Source organism: Scyliorhinus canicula, chromosome 20, assembly GCF_902713615.1.
Source record: "Scyliorhinus canicula chromosome 20, sScyCan1.1, whole genome shotgun sequence".
Classification (NCBI taxonomy): Eukaryota; Metazoa; Chordata; class Chondrichthyes; order Carcharhiniformes; family Scyliorhinidae; genus Scyliorhinus; species Scyliorhinus canicula.
In genome coordinates, this window is record NC_052165.1 from 56,583,315 (window position 1) to 56,596,569 (window position 13,255).

Sequence of the window (13,255 nt, forward strand, 5' to 3'; positions counted from 1 at the left end):
GCTAGTTGAGACTTACTTCTCAGACTTGAACATTAAAAAAACATGGGGACATGAAAGAAATGGAAATCTGGAGTTAAATTATGACCAGAGCTGTTCAGAGTCTGTTGCAAAATGTGAAAAACCTGATAATGATTTAACATGAGACTCGAAAGAGGAACAAAAGAAATTGATGAATCCAGAGGGTAAGAAATGCTTACTCATGAAATTTCTCCTTGGATTCCAATTCATAGCTGTCATATCCAGAAGTTGGACGGTTTGCCAGCAATCAGCAATGTTGTTGTGAAAAAAGTCAACAAGACCAAACAAATTGTGAAACACTTGGTCCCATCATAAACATTATTCAAGGTCCAGAATTTGCAAAATTTAAAAAGAAAAATTACATGAATGATGTAAAACCGCGATACAATTTTTTTCTTTTAAATTTAGAGTACCCAATTCGTTTTTTCCAATGAAGGGGCAATTTAGCGTGGCCAATATACCTAGCTTGCACATTTTTCTTTGGGTTGTGGGGGCGAAACCCACGCAAACACGGGGAGAATGTGCAAACTCCACACGGACAATGACCAAGAGCCGGGATCGAACCTGGGTCCTCAGCGCCGTGAGGCAGCAGGGCTAACCCACTGCGCCACTGTGCTACCACACATTCGGATAGTTTTATAACGTTGTCAAGACATAGGTGCAATTCAGCAGACCAAAGTTAAAGTCCGGTTTTGGACACATTTGGTAGGGAGTTTTGCAGCGGCTGCTTTGGCGAGATCGCAGCTTGTACTCAACGGTACTTAGTGCTAAAAATGAGCTCCCATGAGATTCTCAACATAACTGGCTCCCTCGCTGTCTGATTTGCCTGATTTGTGCCACAACTACTCGCCGCTAACAATGGGGAGCTGCTTTTAGACCCTCCCTCACCACTCACTTCCAGTCAACACACAAGCAAGGCAATGTGCACACCTGCGCCTCGCTTTGGATACGCCGACATCACAAGGCATCTCAACGAGACGAGAAACGGGGCACCCTGTTCCCCCAAGGGGGTTGGAGGACCTGCAGCAGTGTGAGTAATGCCGCCTGGCAAGCAGTGGCAGCGAGTGCCAGTGCAGGCAGCATGACAAGGAGGACCGCTGTCCAATGTCGGAAGAAGACCAATGACCTCCAAGGATAAGTTCCCACCTCTCTCCTGGCATCGGTTTCACGTGCCAGCCTTCAAATTCGCAACATCCCCCCCCTCCCCCCCCCCAATCCACTGGCTGGCACCTCGCACCCTCCCCACATCTGATCTTCAAGCTTGTTCCTCAGACCCTCTAGCACCCACCTGCACAACCCTGGCATGTCCAGGTGCGGTGCCCATATACCCCCCCTGAGCCATCAAGCGTGCAGCTTGCAATTCCCTCTATTTGTCCCCGCAGAAAAATATAGCCCATAATAAATGGGAAAGGTCCGGGGGGGGGGGGGGGGGGGGGGGGGGGACCCAGAGATTGAGTCCTCACTCCCTATGAGATACTGGCCCTGGAAATCAGAGGGATTGCCTGAGGAAGGAGCAGTAACTGACAATGAGGTTGGCCTGCAGCAGAGAGATGAGGATCCACTGCCCTTTTATCCAGATGGCGTCTCTCAAGTGTGTTGTTCATGTCAGACAAAACAATCCTTCCCTCTCCTGACCACATGTCCATTGTTCCATTGTCTCACAAGACCACCATCTGGAGTCATACAACCCCCCACCTCCTTCCCACGGAGTACGCCGTGGAGTACGCCGCACTGCCGGGGGGCCATGCCAGAGGCCCGCCCAGCAATCCTCCGCTCCCGACCAGCCGCGTTCCCGACGGTGTGGAACTAACCACCTATTGCCAGTGGGGATGCTGGCGTGGCGGCTGCAGACTCAGTCCACGGTCGCCCTGGTCGGGTGCGTGGGGGATCGGAAGCCGGGGCGGGGGGGGGGGGGGGGCGCCTTATCAGTGGCTGGGGATTAGATCTGCGGGGTTAGATGCTTGGGTGCGTGGCTGATCGGGGCGGTCTCATTTCTCGGTCTGGTTCCGCGGTCCAAGCCCGCCATGGAGCTCGTCGCGGCCGCTGGAGGCCACCGCCATGCGCATGCGCGGACTCCGAACAGGAAGTGCGGGGCCCATATCCGCAGATAAAGCTGCAAGATTCACTCCGGATCCCTGCTAGCCCCCTGCAGGGCATTGAATTAGGTCAACTTTTTTATCGGAATTTCGGGAATAAAAGTCCACCATTTTTACGCCTGCGTAGTCTAATTTTGGGAGAATCCAGCCCATGATCTGTCCATCAATGTGTTACTTGTTCCATGTATCGGTGCCATTCCACATCCAGAACAGCAGCTGTGCAGGCCCTCTTACACGGTCCAATCTCACCGGATCAAAATCCTGGCATCCACATATTTCATTGATGCTCAAGGTGCAGTTGAACATCTTTGACTTCCAGTGTGTTTTATCCGCGGTGATGTGCCAGTTACATGCAGCACTCACCACACCAGCAACAAAACCATCAGCGATCTGCAAACGCATTTCTTCAATGGTATCATCAGGTGGCCCATTTGGATCAATGTCGCACACCAGCTCCCGCAGCATCTTCTTGCTTCAAACCAGATTGCCTTCTGGATCCATACTTCCCCGAGCCCAGTGTTCCAGGACCCAGGTATCTTAGAAAAAATTGTCCTTCTTTCCGGCGACAGAAAATGAAGAAAACAGCAACCTCTGGGCGTTTGCAGCCACCAGCAGGAGCAAGCAGCAAACACAACCTGCAGCTGTGAAGTGCTCTCACAACTAACAAGGCTAATTCCTCATTTGGGGAATAACCTTCAGCTGTGAAGCCAGAGGCTGCTCACAATCAAAGGGGGTGAAATTGATTTTCAGGAGAGAAGATGCAGCATGGCTCTGTCCTGGAAGGGTTTGGTAGGTTGCCCCTATTATAGGTCTCCACAATGTTAAAATTTAAAGATGGCTTGAAGGTCTCACAGATGAAACACCCCTCGCATCCCCCCCCCCCCCCCCCCCCCCCCCAACTACCCACCCCTCTTCCCGGGCCCAGGGATGACCCCTGACCTGGATGTTTCATCCACCCAATCAACCCATACCCACCAAGCACTGGGGCAGCAGGTCCGGTGCCTTTGAGCTGCATGCAGGAAAATGGAAATGGCTACTCACCTCCTCACTTCCCCTCAGCTTCACGTTTTTAAAAAGTTATACTAAGTGACGCCCAATGTGACTTCCCGCTAGGGAGTCAGGTAATTCCGGGAGGTTGCTGCATCAACTTCAATTTTGTTACAAGATTGAAATGCATGCAAATGAGGTTAATGATATTCTCGTTATTTTTGGGCGAGATCGGGAACTCGCCATTGGGAGCAGGACGGGTTAATCGCAAAATGGTTCACGCCGGGGGCAAATCTCAATTTTGCCCTTCCTGCTATCCACCCAGTGTGCCCCGATCCACGCCAAGCAGACCATGGTCGCTGAATCACGTCCAAAATGTTTCATGAAGCAAGGTAATGAAAGGGGCAAGAATATCCCCTTTTTTAAAAGTTATTTGCTAGAGTGTATATAATGTTGTATTTTGATGGTATTACAAAAAAATGATTATTATGTTAATGCTTTTTCCTAACTTTAGGGGCAGGTGTTATGAATGCATCACTTTATAAGATGCTTATGTTTCAAATTATCTCTTTCAATGTAAGGTAAAGTAAAATGTTTAGAATGAGTGATGGGGCAGAATTTTACCAGAATTTGGCAAAGTGTTAGGCTCAGACTGAAGTCCAGTGTGCAGCCCATCAGTTGCGCAGATCAGTTTTCTCTCCAGATCTTGAGTCTCTTTAAAGATCAAAAGTTAGTTGGTGGGGTTTACACCATAATTCTGGCGGGGCAAGGCCTGACAGAGCCGGCACCTGGGTCACAGAGAATCAGGGGCAACACCTGCCCCCTCCGGGTAATCACTTGTGCTCCTTCGCCCCGCCCCCACCATTGTGGATGTATCATTGGCGTTCCCCCCCTCAGTGTCCACTCCCCTTCCCACCCCGAGCCTGCAAGATCTCCCTCACAACCCGCTCTCCCCCACCCCATCACAAATCAATGGAAACCCCCTCTCCATTGGGCTCACAGGAGGGCCAGCCTCTAGCCATCCTGAGCTAGGGCAGTGCCACGGTCAGTGCATGCCCCTCTCCTCATGGGAACTATACTTACTTTTGCCCCCAGAGGGATCCCCTTGACTGTTTCTCGTTTTGCCAAACCTGCTGTAAATCTTGCTGATGGGACGTATGAGTATTTTGTGAGGGGGGGTTCGTGTGGCGGGAAGGCCCATTAATAATATTTAAATGTATTAAAACCCATGTAAATGAGGTTCCCTCCATTTGTGGATCTGAACTTTGTGATGTTGCCGGCAAGGGGCGAGGAAAATCAGGAATCACGATCTCTCTAGAAAGAAACTCGTTTCCCGATTCTCTCCGGATTTTCTGCCCACATCGCTGTTTTCTCTGACAGCGGGCATTTATTTTATTAATTTTCACACCCTGAACAAGATCTACGTCCATTTCCTTTTGTAATTTTGTTCTTCATCAGTAAGAGCGCATGATGGTATGTGTTATTATGTAGGTTAATGGATCACAACACACATACAATTTCTGTTGTTTATTCCTGGTGTCTTATGTGTCATCCTAAAGGTGACTGAGAGAGTGACAAACATCATTGTTTACATTTTGTGCTTTCCTTGGCAGGGTTGCCACATCATGGAAATGTGGACATTATAAACCGGTAATCAGATTTGTTTGCATACATCTGGCCAGGAAGAAAGTGACCACTGCTGCACTTCCCAAGATAAAATTGTCTGATTTTTCTTTTCTTGCAGTGACAGTGCAGAGTTCGATTGATGACTGCTGTTCCGATGGATTGAAGTGGGCCACTGTAAAAGCAGAATGTGCTTCTTTGCCCTATACACTAGAAGAACAGTTTTGCAGGTATATTTTCAAGCATACCGAAATTTGTCTTTAAATAAATTACTGTAGTTTGTGCACTCTGTGGAACTGCTGTTCTAATTCAAGCCGAGTAGAATTTACAGCTAGAAATAGGTCATTGCCCAACTAGTCTATGCTACTATTTATGCTCCGCACTAAACCTCTGCTACCCAAGCTGTGGCTCAGTCAATTACATTCTTGCCTCTGAATTGGAAGGTTGCGGATTCAGGTTCCACTCCATAGACTAGAGTACAAAACTCAAGTCCAACAATCCGCTGCAGTACTGAGGGACTGTTGCACTTGTGGAGATGCTGTCTTTCAGATAAGATGTGAAGCTGTCGTCCTTCCCAGGTGGACAAAACCCATGACACTATTTTTGAAGATGAGCAGGGCAATAATCCTCAGTCTAATATTCCCTCAATGAACATTACTGTAGCAGTTTATCTCCTCATTTGCAGTTTGTAGAAGCTTTCTCTGTGCAAATTAGCTGCCATTTTCTTGGAATACAACATTGGCTGCACTTCAAAAGTACTTAATTGGCTGTAAAATGCTCTGGGACATCCAGCGGTTGTGAAAGGCATGATGTAAATGCAAGTTTTTTTTCCTTTCTGTACTTCATCTGACCCTATTTGCATATCCTTCTATTTGTTTCTCTGCCTCAAAGGCAACTACTGCATGTGGTACGAAGTTCCACATTCTGACCACTTTCTGGGAAAGAAGTTCCTTCTGAATTCCTTTTTGAATGTATTAATGACTATCTTATATTTCCGGCCTCTAGTTTTAGACTCCCTAATAAAATTAAATTATCTTTTCCACATATACCTGTTAAATCCATTCATAATTTTGAATGCCTCGATAAAGTTACCACTCAGGCACATGGATGAAAAGGCCCCAGGTCCAGTCTCTGAACCATAAGGTGGCATTTCTCATTTTAATAGATAAGAAAAATCACTCCCAAGGACAATACTTTACTGAGTGTCAATGATACAGGGTTGAGATTTGCAGATTGATCAGGGGTCAGAATCAAAGAGATGATTGTCACAAAGCTGATCGTATCTGCGACAGTATCCCAAATTGAAACACCGGTTCACAAGGGTGTATAGTTTTGTTTTTGGTGTGAGGAGACACATGAAACCCCAGTGAGAATAACCAGCCCAGTGGTCGTGTAACAATTATTAAAGATCTATTAAATTAAAGAAAAGACAACTGCACACGAACAGGACTACAATATGCTAAGACAATTAAGTATATGAATCACTAAATACACATACAGTTTATGTAGGCCGTAACCCTTGTTCCAAAATATATCTAAGATCCCTGAACTCCTTAAAACTTCCACTTTCCCCAAACAACATACAAATCAAATGAATCTATAAGTCACATCCAGCTTATAGTTACTACACAATACAATCAAGTCTGGGAAACGTCTTTTCTTGGTCCTCTACGAAGACTTCTCTACGGCCTTGGCTCTAAGACTTAGATGTAAAACTGGTCTTGTGGTGTTCTTTGTGATTCTGTCATCAGGATGGATGTTATAGTGTTCACAAAGATCACAGAAGCTAAGTTCATTAACGAAGCTAACTTTTATTTACACTACTCATTAAAGCTCGACCACTTACTCCTACAGTAAACTATAATTTAGTAATCTACAATATGCGCTCTACTAACACTGGTCTCTACACTGTTATCTATAACTGTACTCTACACTCTCTCACTGCTCCTCTCCAGCCTTCTCCAGCCTTATCCCAGATGCCCGTGAGTCAATGCTTTATATAGAACATAGAATATAGAACATTACAGAGCAGTACAGGCCCTTCGGCCCTCGATGTTGCAGCGACCTGTGAAACCCCTCTAAAGCCCATCTACACTATTCCGTTATCATCCATATGCCTATCCAATGACCATTTGAATGCCCTTAGTGTTGGCAAGTCCACTACTGTTGCAGGTAGGGCATTCCATGCCCTTGCTACTCTCTGAAAGAACCTACCTCTGACATCTGTCCTATATCTATCTCCCCTCAACTTAAAGCTATGTCCCCTCGTGCTAGACATCATCATCCAAGGAAAAAGGCTCTCACTGTCCACCCTATCTAATCCTCTGATCATCTTGTATGCCTCAATTAAGTCACCTCTTAACCTTCTTCTCTCTAACGGAAACAGCCTTAAGTCCCTCAGCCTTTCCTCATAAGATCTTCCCTCCATATCAGGCAACATCCTGGTAAATCTCCTCTGCACCCTTTCCAATGCTTCCACATCCTTCCTATAATGCGGCGACCAGAACTGCACGCAATACTCCAAATGCGGCCGCACCAGAGTTTTGTACAACTGCAACGTGACCTCATGGCTCCGAAACTCAATTCCTCTACCAATAAAAGCTAACACACCATAGGCCTTCTTCACAACCCTCTCAACCTGGGTGGCAACTTTCAGGGATCTAAAAATGGAGCACCTAGGTTAATTATGAAACAACATTAACCCTTCACAGGCCTCTAATGCAGATGAGCGAGAAAAAATACACATTTGTGTTAAATTGCCCTTTTGCAGCTTTCCACACTTTGCTCTGGTTGGAAGGCTGTGAGAACATTCGGTGATGATGGAATGCAGATGATTGCTATTGGAACAATTTGGACTGGAACTGGCTGAACTACCAACCAAAACACTTGACCAAAATTTCAGCATAATGCTGGCACACAAAATACCTGTATTGAGAATGACTTTTCATAATTCCGTTCAAAGTTTTAAACCTACTGATGTAAGAATTTTGAATAAATTGTCCAGAAATCTTATCAAACAATTTTTATAAATCTTACATAGGAACATAGGAATTAGGAGCACAAGTAGGCAGTTCAACCCTTCGCACCTGCTCCGCCATCAAGTCAGACAATTGCTGATCTCTTCCTGGTCTCAAATCTACCACCCCACCTGTTGTCCATTTCCTTTAACCCCATTTTAAAATCAAAAATATATCTATCTCTTTCTTGAAAACATTTAATGACTCAGACTATGGGGCTATGAGTTCCACAAATTCATCACCCTCTGCGAAAAGCAGTTCCTCCTCATCTCAATTCTAAATCTACCGCCTTTCAGCCTATATCTATGATCTCTTTTCTAGGTTTTCCCGCAAGGGGGAACATTTTGTCTGCGTTTACTTTATTAATCCTATTTAGTATTTTATACACGTCGATCAGATCCCCTATCATCCTTCGAAACTCCACCGTCTATAAGCCCAAACTGTTTAATCTCTCCTCGTACATCAACCCTTTCATCCCCGGAATCAATCTGGTGAACCTCCTCTGAACTGCCTCCAATGCCACCATATCCTTCCTCAAATAAGGAGCCAAAACTGGACTACTCCAGGTGTGGTCTCACCAACACCCTGTACAATTGCAACAACACGTCTCTACTTTTATACTCCAGTCCTTTTGCAATAAATGCTTACATTCCATTTGCTTTGTTAATTACACGCTATACCTGCATACCGACTTTCTGCAATTCATGAACAAAGACACCCATATCCCTCTGTCCAGACGCATCTTGAATGTGCTTTGCATTTAGATAATAATTTGCCTTTCTATTTTTTCAGCTCAAACTTATCTACATTAAACCCCACCTGCCAAATGGAATGTTGGCCTTTATTTCAAAGGGAATGGAGTAAGAACATAGGGATGTCTTGCCAAAACTCTACAAAGCACTAGTTATACCACACATAGAATACTGCAAACAGTTTGCATCCCCTTTTCTAAGGAAATATATACTGACGTTAGAGGAACTCCAGAGAATGTTCATGAGGTTGATCTCAGGTATGGGGGGATTTTCATATGAGGACAGGTTGAGTAAGTTGGGCTGGACGCATTGGAGTGCAGAAGAATGAGAGGTGACCTTATTGAGACATATAGGATTCGACAGGGTAGATGCAAATAGGTTGTTCCCCTTGTGGGAGAGTCTAGACCCAGAGGGCATAATCTCAGAATAAGGGATCGCCCATTAAGACAGAGATGAAGAGGAATTTCTTCTCTCAGAGCGTAGTGAATCTGTGGAATTCTTTACCATAGAGGGCTTGTAGGCAGTGTCATTAAGTATATTCAAGCCTGAGAAGGCCTTCTGTGCTGCTTCACCCGAGGCTGTGCTTCTGTCTGTGGCAGGTCTTGGTTGGGTGGCGTGTAAAGGTTGGTCGACCATCTTTTGCAAGATCACCTCTGGAGGGCTATTTTATGCATCTGTATGGACACCTCTGTGCCTATTTCTGAGCCAGAGTCCTCATCCTGGTGGTCCGGGCACAGTCATGGTTGGATGCACTCACTGACTAAGGAGTAGTTCCTTGGTAGGCAGAGGAATCAATGTCACTAGTTGGGTATCCTCTAGAGCGGGCTCTCACTTCTTTAGGTGCTCCACATGTTTACGTACGTCTTCCCTTGGACTTTCATCTTGTATGGGATGGGTCCTGTTTTCTTTCTACTCTGACCCCTGGGTGCCAGAGTGCACCATCTCCAAAACTGAGGGTGTAAATCGTGGCTTCCAGTTGGAAAACCTAACCTGGCATCCTATGGTCATGATACCATTTCTGCGAATCCTGCTGCAGCTTTACTTTCCTGCCCAGGTTTGGGAAAGTCAGGCTTAACTGGGTTCTGAGGCGGCGGCCCATCAGCAGCTCCACTGGAGCCATCCTTGTAACATGCAGTGTAGTCCTATAATTAAAAAGGAAGAGCACATGCAGACTCCTCAAAGACAGTGACCCAAGCCCGCACAGAGGGTGACACAAATGGGAATTGAACCTGGGACCTGGCGCTGTGAAGCAACAGTGCTAACCACTGTGCTACTGTGCCGCCCATATGCTGACTCTGTTCATCTTTTTTAAAAAATATTTTTATTCTCCTTTTTCACATTTTCTCCCGAATTTACACCCACCAACAATAAACAATAATCAGCAACAAATATGTCAATCCCCATAACAATAACAACGATCCCATCCTCCCACCAACCCCTAAACATCAGCCTGCATGTTTACATAACCAAATGACAAAAAGGAATCAGGGATTACCCATAGTCACCCTTAATACACACAGCCCCCCTCCTCCCCAACCCTCCCACTCATCCCCCCAACTAATGTTCGATGTTATGCAGTTCTTGAAAGTGCATAATGAATAATGCCCATGACTTGTAGAACCCCTCCGTCCTTTCCCTCAGTCCAAACTTAACCTTCCCAAGGGTCAAGTATTCCAACAGGTCCCCCCACCATGCCAGGACACAGGGTGGAGAGGCTGCTCTCCATCCCAGCAGGATCCGCCTTCGGGCGATCAACGAGGCGAAGGCTACGATATCTGCCTCTGCACCCGTTTCCAACCCTGGCTGGTCCGACACCCCAAATATGGCCTCCTGGGGACCCGGGTCCAGTTTCACGTGCACCATCTTGGAAATTACCCTAAAAACCTCCTTCCAGTACTCCCCTAGCTTTGGACAGGACCAAAACATATGAACGTGATTAGCGGACCTCCCTCCCGCAACGCTCACATACAGCTTCTACTCCTTCAAAGAATTGGCTCATCTTTGCCCTCGTGAGGTGCGCTCTGTATACCACCTTCAGCTCTATCAGCCCCAACCTCGCACATGAGGTGGAGCATTTACTCTCCGGAGCACCTCACATCAGACCCCTTCGGCTATAACCTCTCCCAACTCTTCCTCCCATTTTCCTTTGATCCCTTCCAGTGGTGCCTTATCCTCTTCCAAAATAGCTACATACACTGCTGACAGTACCCCTTCTCCAATCCCCTTGTCGTCAGCACCTCCTCCAGCAATGTGGAGGCCGGTTCCTCCGGGAAGCTCTGTATCTCCTTCCTGGCAAAATCTCGGCCCTTCTCCAGCCCATACTTCGCTTCCAGCTCCCTCAATCCTGCAAACCGAACCCGAAGAAACAAATCTTTTAGTGTCTTAATCCCCTTCTCTTCCCATTTCCGAAAACTTCCATCTCGCCTCCCTGACTCAAATCTGTGGTTCCCCGAATCGGCATTTCCCTTGACCCTGTCCCCAACCCGAAGTGTTGGCGAAACTGCCTCCAGATTTTCAATAAAGCTTTTATTACCGGACTCCCTGAGTATTTCCCCGGAGCTATCGGGTGCGGCGCTGTTGCTAGTGCTTTCAGCCCCGATCCCCTGCACAAACTCTCCTCCATTCTGACCTACTGGAAATCAACCCCTCTGACCCAGCTCCGCACCTTCTCCACATTCGCCGCCCAGTAGTAGTACATCAGGTTTGGGAGACCCAAACCCCCTGCCTGCCTTCCCCTCTGTAGCAGCACCTTTCTCACTCTGGCCACCTTCCCTCCCCATATGAACGAGGTAATCCTTCCCTCAAATCCCTGAAAAAAGCCTTTGGCAGGAAAATTGGTAGGCATTGAAAAATAAACAGAAATCGTGGCAACACATTCATTTTAACCGCCTGCACCCGACCAGCCAGTGACAGACGGAGACCATCCCACCTTGCCAGATCGGCTTTCACTCTCCCCACCAAACTAATGATATTGTATCTGCGAACCCTCCCCCACTCCCGGGCAACCTGCACCCCCAGATACCTAAAGTGAGTCCCTGCCCTACGGAATGGCAGCCCCCCCCCACCCCCGGCCCAGACACCACAAAATACTCCAGGTTCAGCTTGTACCCTGAGAAAGACCCAAATACTCGCAGTAGCTCCAATATTCCCCCTCTCGACAAACTTGGTTCCGACACATACATCAGCAGGCCGTCGCAAGTGGAAACAGCAGGGGGGACATAGGACATCCCTGCCTTGTCCCACGGTGGAGAGAAAAGTATCTCGAGCTGATATTGTTCATGCGGACACTCGCCTTCTGCTCCTTATATAATAGCTTTACCCAGTTCACAAATCTTGGTCCAATCCCAAACCGCTCCAGAACTGCCATCAGGTACCCCCATTCTACCCGGTCAAACGCCTTCTCGGCGTTCAATGCCACAACCACCTCTGTTTCCTTCCCTTCCGCCGGTGCCATAACGACGTTCAAAACCCTCCTAATGTTCGAAAAAAGCTGCCTCCCTCTCATGAACCCCGTCTGATCCTCACCTATCACCTTTGGGAGGCACTACTCCAGCCTACCCGCCAGTACCTTCGCCAATATTTTTGCGCCCACATTCAGAAGTGAAATGGGCCTATACGACCCACACTCCGTCGGATGCTTATCTTTGAACTGTTCATCTTCATGAACGTCGCAAACTCTTCACTTGTGAACAGTGTCCTGTTGTCGGTTACCAGGACTTCAGGGATCCCGTGCATGGTGAATGAGCACCTCAACTTCTTTATGGTGGTCCTTAATGTGGTCAAGGCCATCTTGTGGAACTGTATTGAAACAGTTGTGCCCAAGGGAAATAAAATTGCTTGACATCTCAGGATCTCCGACCTCTGCGATCGACTAGGGTTCACGATCCCTCTGAGTGGCCATAAACTACGGCTCGTTAAAAATCTGGCCCAACTCCAGGATTATTGTGGAGAAGTAGGATATGCCTATCTTTGCAATGGAATCAAACAAGCCAGGAGTTCCAGATGCGGATTTTTGACAGGAACAGCCAGCATCCTTTAAAGGCACTCCCGAAAATCAGGAGGCCAGGAATCGGGTTGTGAATCCCAGAATTAAGACCCATTCTCCATTTCTGGTGAGCTCTTGAAAAAATGAATACCGCTTTATTGTCACGAGTAGGCTTCAATGAAGTTACTGTGAAAAGTCCCTAGTCTCCACATTCCGGCGCCTGTCCGGGGAGGCTGGTACTGAGTCATACCAACTCAGTGAAAATCCAACCTGCAGTCACTTTTATTGAGGAAAATATGACAACCCTAAGTTTCTATCTACAAACAGTGAATGAAATAAGTGACCAGTTATTCTGAAATGAAAATAGAATTTAGCAGGCCAAGCAGCATCTGTAAAGAGGATAAATGAACTGATGTTTTGGGTATAGGTTTTTGAAAAGTATGAAAATTATCTGTTTTTTTTTGTTGCTTTTGTCCAATTTGTTTTTTAATGACATTGATTAAGGAAAGTGATGTTAGCGTCTTTAGTTGAATAATGGCTTGAACCTTCTATATCCACTGAACCAGCAAGTAGGCCCTTGGATTAACAATACAGTAATTCCAATATACAGTACCAAATTGTTAGCCTACAATATGTGCTCAAATTCTCACCTGGGCCTTGAACTCAAAACCTTTAAATTCAGAGGTGAGAGTGATGCCAGTATAAGTCGTGCTAAAACATTTGGCCCATCTAGCCATTTATCTTGCCATAGAAAAGGCACAAATGTAATTTGGATCT

General features: G+C 46.6%; 1 protein-coding gene across 1 annotated transcript in view; it reads left to right on the plus strand.

The window, feature by feature from the left end:
* fbln1 (fibulin 1) overlaps positions 1-13,255 on the plus strand; it is a 231,426-nt gene that overhangs the window by 11,746 nt on the left and 206,425 nt on the right. The window contains 1 exon segment of the mRNA XM_038780632.1: positions 4,846-4,954. Coding sequence (XP_038636560.1) covers positions 4,846-4,954 — 109 coding nt within the window.